The sequence below is a fragment of the Bidens hawaiensis genome, unplaced genomic scaffold (assembly GCF_021521415.1).
Source record: "Bidens hawaiensis isolate Kalapana, Puna unplaced genomic scaffold, B.hawaiensis_p1.1 tig00016836_1, whole genome shotgun sequence".
In the NCBI taxonomy this organism is placed as follows: domain Eukaryota; kingdom Viridiplantae; phylum Streptophyta; class Magnoliopsida; order Asterales; family Asteraceae; genus Bidens; species Bidens hawaiensis.
In genome coordinates this window covers 76,936-98,286 of record NW_027492553.1, presented here as the reverse complement: position 1 = coordinate 98,286, position 21,351 = coordinate 76,936, and the positions used below count along the sequence as shown (strand labels likewise).

General features: G+C 31.7%; 1 protein-coding gene across 1 annotated transcript; it reads right to left on the bottom strand.

Annotated features, from left to right (window-relative positions):
* Positions 1-2,790: 2,790 nt before the first annotated feature.
* LOC143552279 (toll/interleukin-1 receptor-like protein) lies at positions 2,791-4,385 on the bottom strand. Its single transcript, XM_077042545.1, has 2 exons — positions 3,847-4,385; positions 2,791-3,580 (listed from the first exon to the last, which is right to left on the bottom strand). The coding sequence occupies exons 1-2, from the start codon at positions 4,383-4,385 to the stop codon at positions 3,199-3,201; spliced, it is 921 nt and encodes a 306-aa protein (XP_076898660.1). The 3' UTR covers positions 2,791-3,198.
* Positions 4,386-21,351: the final 16,966 nt, after the last annotated feature.

The following is a 21,351-nucleotide window of genomic DNA, read 5'->3' as shown; positions in this document are numbered from 1 at the left end:
TAATGAATAACAACTTCTTGCATCTATGTGTGTTAAGTTTGGTGGAAGAAGTGGTAGCAGCCTTAATTGCTTACAGCAGTCTATGCTGAGGTAAAGCAGTTGGGAAAGGTTACTTAAGGTGTCAGGAAGGCTAGAGAATGGGTTCCATGAGAGGTTTAACTCCTTTAATGACACCAAATTCCCAATCTCGCTTGGTACTTTGGAGACACTGCAATCAACCATTATTAAAATACTCAGGTTCTTTAGTCCTGTAATCTTTATGAGAAAAAGAGGGTCTTCAGTTCCAAGTTTGTCGCAAAGTTCAAAGTGAAGGACTGTCAGATTTTTTAACTCAGACATATTCCAAGGAAGATTAACCAGACTTGAACAATGCACTACTTTAATGGATGCAATGTTTCCTGGATGGTTTGGAATTGATTGTATGTTGGGACAACTGCTTAACTCTATTGTACTCAATTGATGGAGTTGGAGAAAGCTATCAGGATGGCTAGGGAATATGCTATTGTATAAATACAAGTGATTTAAGCATGCTAGGCTTACAACTCCACCTGAGATCTTTGATAGGTTGCATCCATAAAGCTTTAGTCTTGTTATGGGGCATTCTTTTAAAGAGTGCAACCAATTACCTTTAACAGGTTTTAACTGTTTTTTAAGATGGCCGCAATCATCACCAATTCTGAGTTCTTGAAGAGATGCTATCTTGCCTATCATTTTCCAAGGGGTCCTCTTTAAGGGTATGGATGACCTTAAATCCAAGATGGCAAGTTTTTGAAGGTAACCAATAGAGCTGTGCAACTCTTTTAAGTTTCTGCAAAAACTCAAGTTCAGTTCCTCAAGCTTCTCAAGACCAGAGAAATTGCCAGTCTTGGTTAATGAGAGTGAACTGCTCACGTCGAGAATCCTTAGTTTCTTGAGACACTGGAAAGACATAAATAAATATATATTTTATCAAATCATAATCTTTTTATATTTATAGTTTGGAACAAAAACGAGAGGTCGCTTCTATTATTTATTAATCCATACACTTCATATTTATATGGAGATTGAAAACTACAATTATTTGGTTCGACCGGCAGTGGGTTGCCATCCTTGTTAAGAACCTCACTCCCTTCATTTAGGGATTAAAAAGTATAATCAAGAAAAAGGCCTCCCATTCAATCACAAAACAAAAACAGATTATCGAACCATTAGACGATGTGTTGTGGGCTAACTAGCATTTACTAGTAGTAGTCTTTGAGAAAACTTGAACCAAGTATAACTTCAGAGCGGTGTCTAGCGACTAGAGTAAAGCTGCACCAGATGTGTAGGGGTGATTGAGTGTTCTATTAGTAAGCTGAGTCTAAGTCCACATAACACCTAATTAAGGGTGTGTTTGGGATTGCTTATTTAAGAGAAAAAGGACTTTTTGTTAAAAGGACTTATTAACTTATGAATATTTTAAAAGAAGTTTTGAAAAAAATGTTTGGATTAGCTTATGTGTTGAGGAAAGCCAAAATGACTAAAAAGACACTCTTTTTTAAAAAGAGTGTAATGGGTTTGAGGGTTAGAGGGGTGTAATAAACCCATTAAGTTATAAGTTACAAATTCCTAACTTTTCAAAACCCCTTTATTTTGCCTTCTCCATAAGTTAAAATTCATAAGGCCTTATGGTTTGCCAAACATCTTATACACCTTATTAACTTTTCAAAAAGTTTATAAGTTATAAGTTGATGAAAATAAGGAATCCCAAACACCCCCTAAGGTGATTGGGTGTTTTATTAGTTGATGAGTTCGTCTGTAATGTATAGCACTGAAAAAATTGCCAGATGTCAATCCCTCACATTGTAATCACAGCGAAACTCAGAGTGTCAACTTTTAGAATTTAAAATTAAATATAAACACATACAAATTATTAAAAATACTCATTCCATTTGAAATAAAGGATCATGCCTTTTTAAGCTACACGTCCAATTTCCTAGGAACTTTGTTTTGTTGTTCTAATTTGTAATAGATAAGTGAGAGGGTTTGTATATCTATAAATCTCAATAAAACACCACCATCTAAGCAAATCTCAGAAAAATAGGAAATAAAAATGACAAGATCATACCTTGATTCCTTGCCATAGTGTTTCCAAGAAATAGCTATTTCTGATTAGTAGAATCACAACATTGCACATATCAATACCGTCGAAGCTTGTGAAAGGAAAATAATACCAGTCCGTGTATTTCAACTTTTTGAAACATAAGTGAGACCTTTCAACATGAGAAAAGGAATTCCAAGAACAGTTGTCATCCCTCAGATGAACCAACCTCAGATTGCTCATCTTTCCAAAAGCCTTCAGAAACACTTCCTGGATGTCTTTAAATGATGTCACTCTAATGCTTTCAACTGATTCCGTTCCCTGTTAAAATATGCAGAGGAAAGAGAGTTATAGCTACTAAAGTGTTAAGCTGCTGTACATATATCCTTTTATATCATAAACGAAAAGATATCATACCGAACATTCCATCAACACACGCTTCACATCCTTTTCATCTAGCAATCTAGTACGCTGTCCAGGCTCATCTTCATTCTCTTGTCGGACAATTTCATGTCCCATTTCCTTAATCGCATGATGCATCCCCAAATACTTGTTTACTATTATTTCAGCAAGACTTTTATCAACTAGATATTGAATTTCATTTCTTGGGAAGAATCTCAAGTCTTCATCCTGAAATACTTTGGCAACTAAATCCTTATCCTCCAAGTAATGAAAGAAACAAGCAATATCCAGAAATAACTTCTTGAGTCTTGGAGTGAGTGAATCATAGCTCATCTGGAGCTGCTTTTGAACATCGCCATGTGGGATTCCTTTTAACGTCTCCAATATACTTGGCCATTGTTCCCTTTCATATTGTTGAAAATGGCAACTCCAAACCTTAAGAACCAAGGGAAGCCCTCCAGCTCGACCCACAATTTCTTCTATGAACTTTGAGTTAACAGGGTCGTCTCTGACAAACATAAGCCGAGTGAAGAGATTGAGAGATTCCCGTCTATTCAACAATTTTGTATGGTATGATGCATATGGTATATTACCAAGGGACCGTTTATCCCTCGTTGTCACAATTATTCTACTTCCTTCATAGAACCATTTAGGACAAATACCTAACGATTCCAACTGCTGAAACTCATCAATGTCATCCAGAACCAAAAGAACCTTTCGGCGACTTACCAACCTTTTTATTTTGTAACACCTTCATTATGATTACTCATGATTGAAAACTTTTTTTCACCGGTCAGACAAGATATGAGCGCCTTTGGCAATTTAACCTTCCAATTTGGAGCCTGACAGATGTAATGGATATCCGCAAGAAAACAACTAAGATCGAAACTTGGAGCAATTCTATTAAATACCTCTTTGACAATAGTCGTCTTACCTATTCCACTAATTCCAAAAACTGCAACAACCAAAACCCGATCTTTCTGGTTTAGCATTAAAGTTGAGATAAGTTCTTCTGCACGGGATCCTATTCCAACAGGGTGTTCTGTAACATGCAACTCTTGTGGTCTTTGCATCTTCTCAAGTTCTTCAACAATTTGCAAAACAAATTTCGCCTCATCCCTGCCAAGTTTCAGAGAGAAATTCATTAATTATACCAGTATATGTGATCTCTAGATATAGCATGTCCTGATCTATTAATTTCTTTCTTTCAATGTGGTTACTGACGAATATCAACTTTATCTTGAAGGATCAAGTACATATTTTCATTTTTGTTACTTGTAACTAAATCATTTCGTGCATTTCAAATTAAATATTTTCATTACAAACTAACTATAACTTATCTGTAAAACAACTAATAAGTAAAACCAAAGGTGAAGAAAAATTACCCATTTTGCAAGGGAAGACCAGATAATTGACCTGCGTCTTTTAGGGCTTGTCTCCATTTGTAAACTCTCTCGGGATCCAAGTTAGTGTTGGTATGGTGAGCTTGGAAAGGTTCCATGAAAGGACCTTTTTGACTTCTGACATCAGATGGTTCCACCTTATAAAATACCGGAACAACTTTCCGTTCATCAAACTTGTGAAAACTGACCATAATATCGACCAGCTCATCAAGGCACCTTCTAGAAGAAGCATAATCAGGTGAGAACACAAGAACATAAATCTCAGATTCCTCAATAGCTTTCAACAGTTCTAGACGCACGTCTTGACCAACAGGGAGCATGGTGTGGTCGGATATGGTAAAACTGCTTCGAATAAGTGCTCCCCGGAGATGGCTGATAAAGGTTTTGCCAATATCTTCAGAAGAATAATGGATGAAGACGTCATTCTTTGGCCTTTTAGATGAGGCGGGTTCATCATCATCAAAAGAAACTGGATCCCTTTTCCTCTTTGATGATGATGATGATGATGATGATGGATTCATTTTTGAGTTTCAAAAGCAAACAATGTGTCTTCTGTTCGGAGTTTGTGATTAAAACCATCGGGGCGGCTGAACCGAAGTTTTTGATAAGGTAATGCCAAAGAGAATAACTTGATAAGAGTTTATTACCCATTGGTTCATGTGGTTTTGTCAAAATAACACATTTAGATACTAAGATTTTAAAGTAACAAATTTGGAACTTGTGGTTTCAATTTTGTAGCAAGTTTGGAGTTTCAGGTTAACTTTGGTTAAATCATCTATAAACTTTAGATAAAATGACCAATATATCCTTTGATATCGAGACTATTTATACAATTTACTCAAAAACTATTTTAAAGGTACTATTTACATTAATAAATCTTTGTTTCCGTAACTATATCTAAAAACAATCCAATTATTCATCCAATGTTGTAGTCCGGGGCAATTTCAAGATATATGCCCAAACAACATCATATATGCCCATCTTAATGAATTAAATAAAGTTGGGGCTATACGATACTTATTAGTTTTGGCTGGTTATATATATATATAGGGTAGGGTTCAAATGAGAACCACCTACTTTTGTAAAAACTATGAAAACTCCTCTAAACCAATCATATCATTTATAATTAATTTTACTTTATTTTTGTTTAAAGGGTATATTTGTAAATGTGACCACACTCTTCTAATAGGTTTAACGCTATTTTCTCCCATTTTTCACTCACATCAAATGGCAGGCGAGGGATTCATGGCTAAATCTCACGCATGTCAAAATCAACCAAATCGTCACTGGTCAAAATCGTAAAGCACCCCATTGTCTCCGGTAAAAATCGTTCAGAACCCATCGCCGGCTGTCAAAATCGGTTAAGAGGGCTAAAATTTTTTTGTGGCGGTAGATAGTGGTGGCCGATCTTGATGCAAGTTTGTTGCAGGGGATATAAATTGATTCATCTCAATTTAGATATCATCTCATGCAGATGGTTAGGTTCAAGATAAGATAAGCGGTTAAAGACGAGTCATGATTTGATTACTAATTTTCCTCCTCTCATTTTAACTTTATTTCAACCACCAATTTCAAATGCCTTTGTTTTATTTTTTATTTTTTTTCATGATATTGAATATTTGTTATGATATTAAACTACAGTATTATGCTTTGTATTTTTACTTTATAGGCTACTTATTGTATTAAAATTGAATATTAGCCTAAATATATCGTTTGTGATTGGTTGGATGAAGTTATTTAATACATATAAAATGATAAATTAAATGGGTTTTAGTCATCGGTCATACTATTTAATTGTGTATTGTAATTTACATATACGTAACTTCGTAATTAAGTTTTTACATATGTATATATCATTAAGTTACATATATGTATCTTCGTTTTTTACATATATATATCTTCGGAATTTAGTTTTTACATATGTGCATACCAATTCCAAAATGCAAAAATACTAAAGCTACATATATGTAAACATATACTAACATGAGAATATGTAGGTTTAGTATAGGTACATATGTGTAACTACATTGTTACATATATGTATAACCATCACTAACTTTGGTAATAAAAATAAAAAAGAAAGAAGAAAAATGCTTAAACTATTTATAAAAATAGGAGAATATAATAAAAGTTAAACTTATGAAATTCGAGAATATAAGTTACATATATGTATCTTCGTTTTTCACATATATATATCTTCGGAATTTAGTTTTTACATATGTGCATACCAATTCCAAAATGCAAAAATACTAGAGCTACATATATGTAAACATATACTAACATGAGAATATGTAGGTTTAGTATAGGTACATATGTGTAACTACATTGTTACATATATGTATAACCATCACTAACTTTGGTAATAAAAATAAAAAAGAAAGAAGAAAAATGCTTAAACTATTTATAAAAATAGGAGAATATAATAAAAATTAAACTTATGAAATTCGAGAATATAAGTTACATATATGTATCTTCGTTTTTCACATATATATATCTTCTGAATTTAGTTTTTACATATGTGCATACCAATTCCAAAATGCAAAAATACTAGAGCTACATGTATGTAAACATATACTAACATGAGAATATGTAGGTTTAGTATAGGTACATATGTGTAACTACATTGTTACATATATGTATAACCATCACTAACTTTGGTAATAAAAATAAAAAAGAAAGAAGAAAAATGCTTAAACTATTTATAAAAATAGGAGAATATAATAAAAATTAAACTTATGAAATTCGAGATAGAAAGCTGGAAACTTCATTTTTGAATTTTGCTATGTTGCTTTTTACCTTTCGATTTTCCAACCTTTATTTTTCTTTCGGTTTCCCAAATTTATGTTTTCTTTTATACTCTATTCTTTTACGGGACTTGAGTATAAATTTTTCATTTTTCTACCTTCAATGTTGTAAAGAGGATAAAGAATAAGTAAAAATGTAGAATAAGAGAGTATGTGAGGACTTTAAGAATAGCAATAGTTAATGTTTTTTAGTTTCCGATTTTACCCTTTATTCTTTTAATTATTCTCCTTTAGCTTTCATTTAATTATATAATTGCCACTAATACATCAACCATTGATCTAATAAATAAATGGTTGAGATTGATTTAAATAGTTTTCTAGAAAATCATGGTTTTCATTTGAACCATCCCCTATATATATATATATACACACACACACACACACACACACACACACACATAGGATTAGGTTCATTTCAGAAGTGTTTCTTATTGCGAGAAGTGCGAGAAGAGATTTTAACCAATCACATAATTTCTTTTTTATTTTCTGATTATTTATATGCAAGGGTATATTAGTGAAATATAAAGTAGTTTGTTTTATAACTTATGCTCATTAATGGTTTAATAATTAATGATAAGTACTAGCAAATGGTAAGTTACAAACTATTATTATTATTTTCTATTTCATATAAAATTTGAACCATTGAAATCCATTTGATCTAAAATCATTTTATTCTAAAAATGGTTAATTATTGTTATTGAAGTGGTAACTGATCTTGATAATGTGTGTAGGTACGTGTATAGGTACCTACATCAATATATACTATAAGACAAAGAATATATCGTTCACATGTACATGAAAATCAAAACACTTACTATTCTCTTCATACATGATGTAGGTACACACGTACCTACATGTAGGTAGCTACACATGTAGGTAGCTACATGTGTAGCTACCTACATCAATATGTTCCCTTCATACATGATGTAGGTACCTACACACCTACCTACATCAATATATTCTCTTCATACGCTTACTACATCAATTTATTCTTTTCATACATGATGTAGGTATCTACATCAATATGCACATGTGTAGGTACGTATAGGGCTGTAAACGAACCGAATGACACGAACAAGGCCTTGTTCAAGTTTGTTCGTTAAGAAAATAATGTGTTCACGAACACTTAACAAACGAGATTTTATGTTCGTGTTCGTTCATTAAGAAAATTAATGTGTTCACGAACACAAACGACACAAATAAAATCGGCAGAGCCTAGAGATTGAGACCGATGTATTCATCAATGTGAATAATGAAAGCCTATAAACGAATCGAATGAACACGAACAAGTTCGTTCATTTAACTTTAGAAGAACAAAGACACTTAATCGAACAAATATTTATGTTCATGCTCGTTTATTTAAAGATGGACACTTGTGTTCTTTTGGTTAAAATCTAAATGAACATAACTGAACAAAGATAAACGAACATGTATGAACAAATGTAAATGAACACAAATATAAATGAACTTAAACACTTAAATGAACACAAATTAACAAATATAAAACCTTTAAGCCGATGACCTATCCATATAATATTTAATTATTTTCTATTAATACATAAACGAACATAGATAAACAGACATAAACGAACGTTCATGAACATAAATGAACGAACAGAACATGTGTTCATGTTCGTTTGTTTAATTAAACGAACACAAAATTTTTGTTCATGTTCGTTCGTTTATTAAATAAACGAACATAAGTGAACTTCCCGCCGAACAGTTCACGAAAGTTCACCGAACGTTCGGTACATTTACAGGCCTAGGTACGTATATCAACATGTAGGTACGTATCTACATCAATATGCACATGTGTATCAATCTCATATGGAAAGTCGGATTTCGTGCAGAATTATGTCAAGATATTTGGGAGTGAAACAAGGGTTTGCATAAGTTACATATTTTATCTCTACACCATTCTGATGACTTTACCCTTTTAAGCCTAAAATATCTGGTCAAATATTCAAAGTATTTACAATAATGTCATCTTGTGTTTTAAGCCATTGATTTGTGTATTGAATGGTTGAGATTCATTTATCGCGCTTCTCACTCTAATATCACTTCTCGCATGATCCATCCCCTAATATATATAGGGGAAGTATAGAATGAAAACCCATTTGAGTTGTGAAAACCCTATGTAACATCGTTTTGTTTTGTTTTGTTTTGTTTTTTGCACACGTAATATATGTTGTAACACATTTAATACAAAATATCGAAACATAAAAAAAATTGTTTTGCTATTTTTTAACATTTTTTTACTATTTTTTTATATGTTTTCAGGAGAGAGAAAAACTTATATTTATGTTTACATTTTTATTAACTTTAATTATGGACCACAACATTTAAATTTTAATTAAAAACATGTGGCTGAGAATGAGTTTATAGAGTTTTCACAACTCAAGTAGGTTTTTATTTTAACCTAACCCTATATATATATATTTATATATATAGGGGAGATTTCAAATGAGAACCCCTTTGAGTTTTAAGAACTCGAAAGAACTCAGTATAACGATTTTTTTTTTTCGAAAATTTTTTTACACATGCTTAATATATGTAGGCTACATACATGCAAAAAAATTACATTATTTTACGCACCGAGTTGACTTTTTACACATGTGTAACGGACATAGTGTAACCACTTACATCTTTATTCTCTCTCCTACTTTGACTTTTTTGCCAGATTTAATCTCAACCACATATTTCAATCCATTTAATTAAATGTGTGGCCTAGAATGGAGTTCTTAAGTTCTTAAAACTCACTATGGTTCTCAAAATATCCATCCCCTATATATATATATATATGTGCAAAGTATAAAATGAAACCCACTTGAGTTGTGAAAACCCTATGTAACATTGTTTTTTTTTGTTACATGTAATATATGTTGTTATATTTAATACAAAACATCGAAAACATAAAAAAATGTTTTGAAATTTTTTTTTACATTTTTTTACTAATTTTTATTTATGTTTTCATGAGAGAGAAAGTGTAAATTAACTTTAACATTTTTTATTAACTTTAATTGTGTACCACAAGATTTAATCTTTAATTAAAAACATGTGGTTGAGAATGGATTTCTAGAGTTTTCACAACTCAAGTGTGTTTTTATTCTAACATAACCCTATATATATATATATATATATATATATATAAGCTTAAGTTCATGAGAGAAATGAAATTACTATGAGAAATGTGAGAAATGAATATGGACCACTAGTTTTATTTTATGTTTTAAATTTTTATAAATAAATGAAGAAAATGTAAATGCAACAATAAATGCATTCTCTCTCTTCAATTAATACAACTAATATAACCATAACAAATCCCTCTATTTTTAATTAATACAACAAATATAACCAAAATAAATCCTCTCTAATTAATAAATATCAAAACATAATATTTTTTTTTCAATTGATATACTTAAAAAAATTATTGTTATAAATAATAATAAAAAAATATCATACAAATGTGTTCATTAAATATAAACAATAAATATACAACATACACAAAATTATATAGCATACACTTGTTTTGAGCAATAAAAACGTACAAAATACAAAAAGTATACAACTTACATATGTAATTCGACATCAATAATTATATAAACTAGAAAAAGATACACACATCCTATACGTGTGTAGATTATATGTTTTTTGTGTGTAGGTAGTATATTTTCTTATTCTTAGAACAAGTGTATGTTACATGTTTTTGTGTAGGTTGTATATTTTTTATTGAAATTTAATGCTAACATATGTAGGATAGTTTTCGTATTATTCATCACAATGTACCTATGTGTTGATGAATATTGATATATTGAGTTGGAAGAAATTGGTTTTGGATAGAAAAAATATTTAATGTATGAATAAATTGTATTTAAATGTGTAGGATAAAATTTTCGAGTGTAGCTTATATGTTTTTCGTGTGTATGTTATAGGTTTTCGTGTGCATGTGTAGTTTATTAATGCTGAATTTTGTGTGTTGGCTATATGTTTTTCGTGTGTAGGTTATATGTTTTCTTATTCTTAGAACAAGTGTAGGTTATATGTTTTTGTGTAGGTTGTATACTTTTTTGTTGATATTTAATGTAAACAAGTGTAAGATATTTTTTTGTACTATTCATCACAATGTAAATACGTGTTGATGGATATTAATATATTGAGTTGGAAAATATTGGTTTTGGATAAAAAGAAATTTTAATGTATGAATAAATTGTACTTGTGTAGGATAAAAATTTAAGAGAGAAAAAAATAAGTTATAAAAATAAATGAATTTTTAATATTTTTCAATTATAATAATCTGATTAGTTATATTAATTAAATAGATAACTATTATATTTATTAGTTATATTAATTGAAGAGAGAGCATGCATTAATACTTTCCTCATTTATCTTTAATCATTTAAAACCTAAATTAAAATTAGTGGCTCATATTCATTTCTCACATTTCTCACAGTAATTTCATTTCTCTCCTGAACCATCCCCTATATATATATATATATATAGAGAGAGAGAGAGAGATGATCAAGAGAAAATTCACATTTAAAGAGAAAACTAAAAAACTCCTAAAATCTCCTAAAGAATTATTTTTAATTAAAAATAAAAAAATATTTTCAAAATTCTGTTTTAGCCATTATTCTTATATTTTCTTATATTCCACTTGAAAAATATAAAAAAAAATAAAATTAAAAAATAAAAAAACCGCTGTAATGCACATACGTATTACTGTGCGATACCGTTGTATTACACATGTGTATTACTATGTATTTTTGAGTTTAATAGTGTTTTATTGCATATATTCAATATTTGTATATTGTGTATGTGTAGTAGTACTGTATTATATGGAAAAAAAATAATAATAAAGTAAAAGTCGATGTGGTGCATATGTGCGTTAATGTTGTATTACACATACGTACTAATGTGTATTCGATGTGTGTATTAGTCTTATATTGCATATAGACAATAGTATGTATCAAATATGTGCAATAGTGTTGTATTCTATGCAATACAAACACTTTTGCATATATGCAATGCACACTATTACACATGCGCACTATACCGACGAGGTTACCGACAAGTTTTTTTTTTGAACCAATAACAACATATAAGAATAATAGAAAAAAAAGAAACTTAAAAAAAATTTAAAAAGTTAAAAATAGTTTTTTATAAGTTTTTAGGAGTTTTTAAGTTTTCTTTTTAAGAGGAGTTTTCACTAGAACCCACCCATATATATATATAAGGGAGGAATATTTTGAGAACCATGTTGAGTTTTAAGAACATAAGAGTTCAATTTTATGCCACACATTTAATTAAATAGATTGGAATACGTGGTTGAGATTAAATCTGGCAAAAAATTCAAAGTAGAAGAGAGAATAAATATGTAAGTGGTTACACTAACTTTTCCGTCCGTTACACACGTGTAAAAATTCGACTCGGTGCATAAAAAATTCTGTAATTTTTTTACGTGTATGTAACTTACATATATTACACATGTGTAAAAAAAATTCGAAAAAAAATCGTTACACTGAGTTCTTTCGAGTTCTTAAAACTTAAAAGGATTCTTAATTGAAATCTCCCCTATATATATATATATATATATATATATGAGGGATATTTTGAGAACCACGTTGAGTTTTAAGAACTTAAGAACTCAATTCTTGGCCACACATTTAATTAAATGGATTGGAATATGTGGTTGAGATTAAACCTGACTAAAAAGTCAAAGTAGGAGAGAGAATAAATATGTAAGTGATTACACAAACTTTTACGTCCGTTACACATGTGTAAAAAGTCGACTCGGTGCGTAAAAAATTATGTAATTTTTTTACGTATATGTAACCTACATATATTACGCATTTGTAAAAAAAAATTCGAAAAAAAAAATCGTTATGTTGAGTTCTTTTGAGTTCTTAAAACTCAAAAGGGTTCTCATTTGAAATCTCCCCTATATATATATATATATATGGGAGGGATTTTTAGAGAACCATGTTAAGTTTTAAGAACTTAAGAACTCAATCCTATGCCACACATTTAATTAAATGAAATGGAATATGTGGTTGAGAAAGTAAGAGAGAGAATAAAGATATAAGTGGTTATACTAGCTTTTACGTCCGTTACACATGTGTAAAAAGTCGACTCGGTGCGTAAAAAATTATGTAATTTTTTTACGTTTATGTAACCTACACATATTACACATGTGTAAAAAAAATTCGAAAAAAAAAACCGTTACACTGAGTTCTTTCGAGTTCTTAAAACTCGAAGTGGTTCTCATTTGAAATCTCCCCTATATATATATAGGAGATATTTCAAATGAGAACCACTTCGAGTTTTAAGAACTCAGTGTAACAATTTTTTTTTTAGAATTTTTTTTACACATGCGTAATATATGTAGGTTACATAAACGTAAAAAAATTACAGAATTTTTTACGCAACGAGTCGACTTTTTACACATGCATAACGGACGTAAAAGTTATTGTAACCATTTACATCGTTATTCTCTCTCCCACTTTGACTTTTTTGTCATATTTAATTTCAACCACATATTCCAATTCATTTAATTAAATGTGTGGCCTAGAACGAAGTTTTTAAGTTTTTACAACTTAACATGGTTTCTCAAAATATCACTACTCTTATATAAATATGAAGATAAAAATAAAGATCCTTCTAAAGATTATGATTATCTTGACAAGAACCTTTGGGAATCTTTTGTTAAAGTTGCTCATGAGGAAGGCTGGAAGGTTATTCAATTTGTATTTACTTTTTACACTTATTATAATAGTTTATGAAGGAAAAAAGGGAAAAAGCACAGCATAGTTCAGCACAAAACCAGGAACCTGGGCGTGTAGGACGCTGGGGATATGCTGGATTGGAGCCCCATGTTGAAAGTAGATGGAATCAACTTGTTTCAATCTATCCATTCTTAAATGAGGTCTCACAACAATATGAACTTGACGGTTAGTAAAGCTTTTTTCAATGAGGTCACACAACAATATGAACTTGGAGAAAAGCTAGTATCGGAAGATAAAATGACAGGAGAACTTGAAAATTTTTGGTAAATATTTAATATTTATTGTTTTAACTTTATATTAATCAAATTTTTAACTATGACATAATTTTTAACAGTACTTAAAAGAAAAGGAACTAAAAGAAGATGGTTCTTATTCTCCCAAGGATATTGTTACGGAGGAATTTGGGAAGGGACGACAACATGGGGGGCGTACACGGTTATATTCGAATGTTTTTGAGAACAAAAAACAAAGAAAAACAAGCTTGAGGCTGTAGAGTTAGTGGCTGGGATAGCCCAAGTTCGTACACAGAATTAATCTTGGTAATACAATTCCATTTCCAAAGTTTTTTATTGACTATTTTATATATATTTACAAAAGCTACCATTTTCAGTCTGTTAAAAAATGTGAACTTCTACTTCCTGATGACGAAGGAGCTCCTAAGGTTGTAGGCATGGGCCGTGTTCATCCTAATCCTAGGAGGGTTATTCATAATTGCCCAATGAAAGACGGTTTCATCAAAGTTCAAGTGGATAGAGTTATAGAAGGTTGCGGATCAACCCGTCTGTTGTCTGAGTCATGTATTTTGGAAGAAGTAGAATGTATGGAAGATGCAAAAGGTGGTTTTATTCAATGGCCCATTAAATAAATAAAGGTATATAAAATATAAATAACATATAGTATACTGATTTCTTTTGTTGATATACTAATGTTATTTTCAACGTACAGATATTAAACAAAGATTCTCATGAAACCGTCTCATCATTCTCCGAGTACACTTTATAGGCCACAAGTATTTTTTTAATATTTATTAGTATTATTATTTGCAATTATTCAATATAAAAGAAATTGGTTTTTCCCAATGTAGTTTGAAGAAACATCTACTCACACACAACAAACGATTCGAGATTAAAGAAACGAGTTTCAAATATACTCGTTTGCATTACAAGATGATGAGGCTTTTAATCAGTTGGTAATCACATTATATATATTATCTGTGTGTGTTTGTGTTTATATATATGGACAAATAATATCATTAGTAGTTAAAGAAGCTCGTTCCTTTATATAAACCTACCGAGCCCGTTCATGATGCTAATCAACCTGCCAAATGCTGCTGTATCTAAACCTTCAAAAGATCAAATAAAAATAGCAAAACTTTTAGAAGCAGCGAGGTTGTCAAGTCCTAAAAGCATATATGGATTAGCAAAACAAGTGACTATTCAAGCTGAAAAGGCCAAGACTTTAGATTATACAACGCCATAAGAGATGCATGAGACACAACTTGAAGAGACTGTTGAATATGAGGCGGTTCTACAATTATGTGTCAATGGTTGGGTAGATATTTGTTTTGTGCATTGGTTTACCATGTATGTTCACTAATTTTTGTTTAAATATTTTGCGCCATTATAACCAAGCATTACTAACCTTATCACATTTCTTTTCTACTTTTATTTTAGGTATTTATATGAAGCCAGGAGACGAGAGGGTTAATAACGTATAGTTTCATCCTCGGTATATTGAAGGTGATCTTGTCTCGGATGACGAAGAGTATGTGATCGAGCACATAAAAAGTGTCATATCTTTTCATAAGGACAAACAATGGTTTATGGTACCGCATAGGATTGGGTAATTTTTTTTCCATGTCACGATCAATTTTATTAACACTTTAACCTTTTAGTTGTGAAAGAGTGTTGTTTAGTTTTATTATTGGTTAAGTGTTGTTTAACTCAAATCATTTTCATACTTATGCAGGCTACATTGGGTGCTAATTTTACTTCAACGTAATCCAATATTAAAAACTTGAAAGGGTCACATATTTGAATCACTTAAAGGTACAAAGGATTCTTCAGATTATGAGATTACAGAATTATTTGAAAAGGCAATAAAACCAAAAATGACGTGGGTTATGGTTAATGTAAGTTCTCTTTCATTTATTCCGAATGTTTATGTTTATACTTTAATTAACTAATTGTTAGTTCAATTAATTTTTTAGTGTCGTCAACAACCTAAAGGATGGGAGTTTGGTTATTGTGTTATGATGACTATGTATGATTTTGTGATTAGTAACAAAGAACATATAGTAAGCTGATATGGTCTAAATTATATATAAAATATATAAATATTTCCTATACTTTTAGATACTTTTGAGTCAAGTTTTTATTGAATATTATTATTATTTGGTTCATATGTGAGTTTATGGTTTATAGAGACAATAAGCCTAACTGAAGTACTTTTACTAAATTTGAGACCAACTAGTGAAACTTGTTTAATACGCTCAAATTTGTATGTAACTAACTTCTAGGTTACAAGCTAGTTAATTCTTATGAGATCAACGTTAAAAAAATATACATGTGCTAAAAGAAAATGTGGCAAAACTTCGTAAATGTCATAACAGGGACTAAATATTTTCTTAAAGCTAAATAAATATAAATGTTCATAAACTTGATTTGTTATTATTACTTGATGTAGAAGCTCAAAAGTCAAAAGGAACACAAGTAATAATTTGGTGTTAAGGTACTCCGCTGTGCATTCAACGAGTATAAAAGTTGAACTTGGGCTGTGGCATTTGTTTTGGGCTACAATTATGTTAAGTGGGCTGTCTTAGGCTTCTATTGTGCTATGGAAAGTAACCAGGGATTTAAAAAGAGGACCGACACAAAAGAAGGAGGCCACGGATTGAGAGGCAGAAGCCCTACGAGGGTTGGTAGCAGCCGCCAGTTTATTTTGCTGAGTGGGGACAGCCATCAAGCAAGCAAGAGAGGAGCAAGCTGGGGTGTTCGAGTATAGACAGCGTTCAAGATTAATATCTTCTCATCCAAATATTGTTATTCGGTTTGAATTTATTGTTTTCTTTATTAATTCAGTTTCTAGACCTATTTATTTTATCGGGTTCTGAGTATGATTGTTGGTTAGACCCCCTATCTACCTAGGTTTTTGATGACTACTTTGTGATTTGAGGTTTTTTCTTGGCTTTTGGATTTTAATGTTGGATTAATATTAAAGTAGAGAATCTTTTTATAATTGATTTGATGTGTTTGCATATATAATTTGATTTATTATTGATCTTTGTTTCGTATGTGTCTTGTTGAAAGTCTTTTAGTTATAGACGCGTATTTAGGTCGCTTACTGTGTATTTGTGATTATTTTATGGTTTTACTAGACGTAGTAATCCATAGGAACATTGGTTGGTGATTTATTAAGATTTTATATTCTACCTATCTAGAGACTGAGAGGTAATAGATAGTCGGATTGTCCTTGGGGTTAGGCGTTTAGGCTAGAACGCTCTGACATGAGGTTTCCTAGATTTCCCTAGTTTCATTGTAATTCCGTGTCTTATCGATTGTTCTTAGGTTACCCCTTGCACTTTAGGGTGTATTGAGATAGTGAGACTGACAGGTAATCTATCTTTTAGGGTACTTCAGTATTGTTGGAGAGACTGAGAGGTAATCCGACCAACCGGTAAGTTTACACGCCCCCTAGGTTTCCTTTTAGATGACACCCGAAGAATGATCAGGAATCCACTAGGTTGTCTAAGGGTGTCGTATTTTTAGATCCCGGTTCCATCATAGTTTCCATAGCCGAGAGAGATCCAAGACTCATAAGTATGATTCTAAACCTAGGTAGTGTTTCTCCGATCTTTGAGCTTGTCTAGATAATCGAGTTAAAGTCTATTAGTGTCAATATCATTTTAGTTTAAGTATTTTTTAGTTTATAGTTAATAGATAAAAAACACAAAAACAATTAAATCTTTTTAATTAAGTTATTAGTCAGAGTCTAGTTTAGGTGTCGCTAGTGTCCTTTGGGTTCAATATCCGGACTTCATTAGGCTTTACTATATTCGATAGGTACACTTGCTTGTCTAGCATTAGGATAGTCTAGATTTATAAATTTAAAACTAGAGTGTCTAGGTTAGGTTAAGTTTTTATATACCGCTTTCAGCACATCATAAGCATATTTTATAAACTCCTATTTATATATGTTTAACTAGTTACAATGTATATTAAAACATAATATGACTTGTATCTATCTTTATGTTGTAGCTGGTAAATAAAAAAAGAATGGTTCGTCGAGATGAAATTAACGAATTTGTAGAGCGTATTTTAAAGGCGTTTATGTCATTACTTGTTGACCGTAAGGCGTGGATGATGAATGAAGTATGCTCTATCTTTTTCAATAATTATTATTTTTTTCATTTTTTAAGAGTTAATTACACTGATGGCTAATTAACTTTGGCCCGTTTGTTCACTTTGACTCGGCATCTATTTGTTTGACCCCAACATAGATAACATGCAATGTTAGGGCTTCCTAGGAGCCCCAAAGGGCTTTGTATTAACTTATGCATTTATATTTACTCCTTGACTTTGTTCTATAATGATAGCTAATAGATATTTTTTTTGTGTGTGTATTGGTAAGGAGCAAAGACATAGATTGTAGCTTGTGGTGGAGAAAGGAGTGGCAAAATTTGTGGTGGATAAAGGAAGTTTTTAAATGGTTGTTTATATAGGGTAGTATTGATATGTGGATATTTTGTGTGTGTTTTAGTGTTTTGGACTTGCTGTACCTATTTTCTATATTTATAAAATGACTCATTAGTATATTAATTTTATTTATGTTTATATGGTTTTAAATTAATGTGAATGGTTCAGTGCTTCAGGATTCCAATGTACTGCGTCCAAGATCAGAACGAGCTTGCCGGCGGACCACTGCCGTCCCATTCTTGAGTGAGCTGGAGCGCAGCCATCTTATCCACTGAACTAGCTAGAAGCTATCGCTTCGGGTCGAAGCACTAAAAGAAAAGGACCGGGAAAGGCGGCGGCATAGGAACCACGGGACCCCTACTAGTCAAGGGAAAACGGAAGTGCGCTAGAAGGTAAAATTGTAAATTAATATATGAATTAAATATTGTTTTGGTTTTAATATTTTGAGGATCAAATAAGGCGGTTAAATTAATATATGAATTAATCTGAAAATGAATCTAGTAAGGCGGTTTTGGTTTAAATATTTGAGGTTCAAAAAGGCGGTTTTCTATTAAAATAAGGCGGTTTTGTTCATTTTTGTTAAGTTGAAATAAGGCAGTTTTAGTAAATGAAAAAAAAGGCGGTCATGACTAAAAAAAACGGTGGATATCAAATATGGCGGTGGCTTTTAAAACGCTTCGTTAACTGCCTTATTTTATTAAAAAAAAGGCGGTTTTGGCCCTTTATTTTTGTACTAGTGATTGGGCTATATATAGCCTTACAAACAAAAGATAAGTTGGAAACATAATAATAAAATAGAAACCAACTACTAAAGAACTGGTAAATCATGACCCACTCTTTTATCCAACTTGCAATTCTCAAGGAATACTTCCAGTGATTTCAGTCAAACTACAAACCAATTCTGACTAGTTAATCAACTAACTAAAACATATAATAAAACCATAAATAAATACTTTAGTCTTCAACATCCACATGAGACTTTGAAGCCAAACCTATTCCATACAAAATGCAAATAAATACTTTTGAACAAAACCAATTAATCCCAACACTACAACCTTCATCTTCTTCTTCATCATCATCGTTATCATCATATGCACAGTCATCATCATCAATAAAATCAGCATCATGATCAGAACAGGAATAATATTCATTATCATCTGAATCAATATTGGAGATCGCATGTAATTGAGTAATACCAGTAAGCATCTCCAAGGGGACACGAGGTGTGGGTTCAGTACCAGTTTGAATAACCAAACTACCATCCACCACATCACTCTCATATATCAAACGTAACCCACAACTGAAAACCGATCTTTGAGGAAATTCGAGTACCACAGAGTCACCAGGTTCCACCATAAGTGTTGTATCATCAAGTGGAGAAAACATGGCACACATGGAATCTTCAAACCAGTCAACTACTGAAGAGTGACTTGTATAAGATTTGAAATCATGACTTGTATCTTTTGTTTTATTATACATTTTAGGAATAATAGAATAGATTCTGTCGTCTTTATGTGAGCAGGTGTTTGCACACAAGATGATACCACAATGTTGTCCACGTGCTCTGGTGCTACAAAAGATAGAACGTCTCCATTGTTTTGATAACCGCACCAGTCAGGAACCTCCTCCTGCTGTGAGATTTGGATCATCAATCTATTACTGAAGGGTGATTCCTGTGGCGTGGTGTGTTACACATGAAAATGAAAGTAAACACTTGATTAATTGCTAGGGAGGGATTGCATTGTTTGCAAACTTTAATACATATTGAGGCAGATGACATCACATATAACGAATAATACCAATGTGCATTTATGTTTGTCAGGTTTGATGGAAGAAGTGGAAGCAGCCTTAATTGCTGACAGCAGTCTACGTTGAGAATGTGTTCCATGAAAGGTGTAACCCCTTTAATGACACCAAATTCCCAATCTCATTGGGTACGTGGGAGACGCTGCAGCTTTCCATTCTTAAACGACTGAGGTTCGTTAGTCTTGTGACCTTCATGAGAAAACGAGGGTCTTCAGTTCCAAGTTTGGGGCAGTGTTCAAAGTCAAGTACTGTTAGAGATTTTAACTTAGTAAAAAAAACTCAGTAATGTTACAAGGAAGTTCATGAGAAAACGTTAGTCCTGTGACCTTGGGATTATTAAAAAAAAAATTAGTAATGTTACAAGGAAGATTCACCAGACTTGAACAAAGATCTGCTTTAAGGGATGTAACTTTTCCAGGAAGGTTTGAAATCGATTGCATAGATGTGGAGCAATAGAACTCTATTGTGTTCAATTCTTGGAGTTGGAGAAATAGCCAGGGATTTCGCTAGTGCCTAACTTCAAGTGTTTTAAGCGTGCTAGGCTTACAACTCCACCTGATGTGTTGCATCGATGAAGCTCTAGTGTTGTAATGGGGTGTACTTTTTAAGAGTACAACCAATTAACTTCAAGCTCAAGAAGTTCATAGGCTGGAGATCTGGTTCTCAAGTAATTACCATGAGTTTTTGTAGAGATATTAGGGGCCGTTTGGTTCGCAGGTTGTTTTGTGAATGAAATGGAATTCAAATTTGAATTGGAATAGGAATGGAATCTTTTGAAAATTAATGTGGTGTCTGGTTGGTAAATTTTATAAAGGGATTGGAATTACATAAAACGCAATTACTGAATTACCCTCAATGGGTCACGGTCTTTCAATCAAGTCTTAAATGGAATTGAGGGAATCATCAATTTTGGAGTAAACCCAAAAACTGAAACGAAATCGATATCACTCAAGAGAACAGTTCTTAATTTTATATGTGTATGGTCTTTATTTAACAAGTATCTAGTCTGTTCATCCAAATCTGCAGTTAAGCCTCAGAAAAGACAAAGAATAAGAGTGAAAACTCAAGAAAGTTCATTGAGGCATAAGGTCAAACAGTTGGACAACATGACAGAAAAAAGGGAAATTCAAAACTATTTTAGAGTGATTTCTAAAATAAGGATTCACAAAGATTAAATTGAACAAATTGTCTCGTACGCAAGACTCTCACAGTACACAATTTGAAAAATAAGCAGAATCTCATGACTTGATGATTAATGAAAAAGAGCAAATCAATATTTCAAATTAATCCACAATTTGGATGACTGAATACATACATATAAGAGCAAATTTTGCAACAATGATGGATTCTTAAGTTTACGAATGACGCATATACCATAACTATCTGTATTTGCTACATCAG

Coding starts and splice junctions, on each gene's coding strand:
- LOC143552279 (XM_077042545.1), bottom strand. CDS start 4,385: ATGAATCCATCATCATCATCATCATCATCATCAAAGAGGAAAAGGGAT. Junction 3,581..3,846: donor GGTCTTCCCTTGCAAAATGG/GTAATTTTTCTT, acceptor GAAACTTGGCAG/GGATGAGGCGAAATTTGTTT.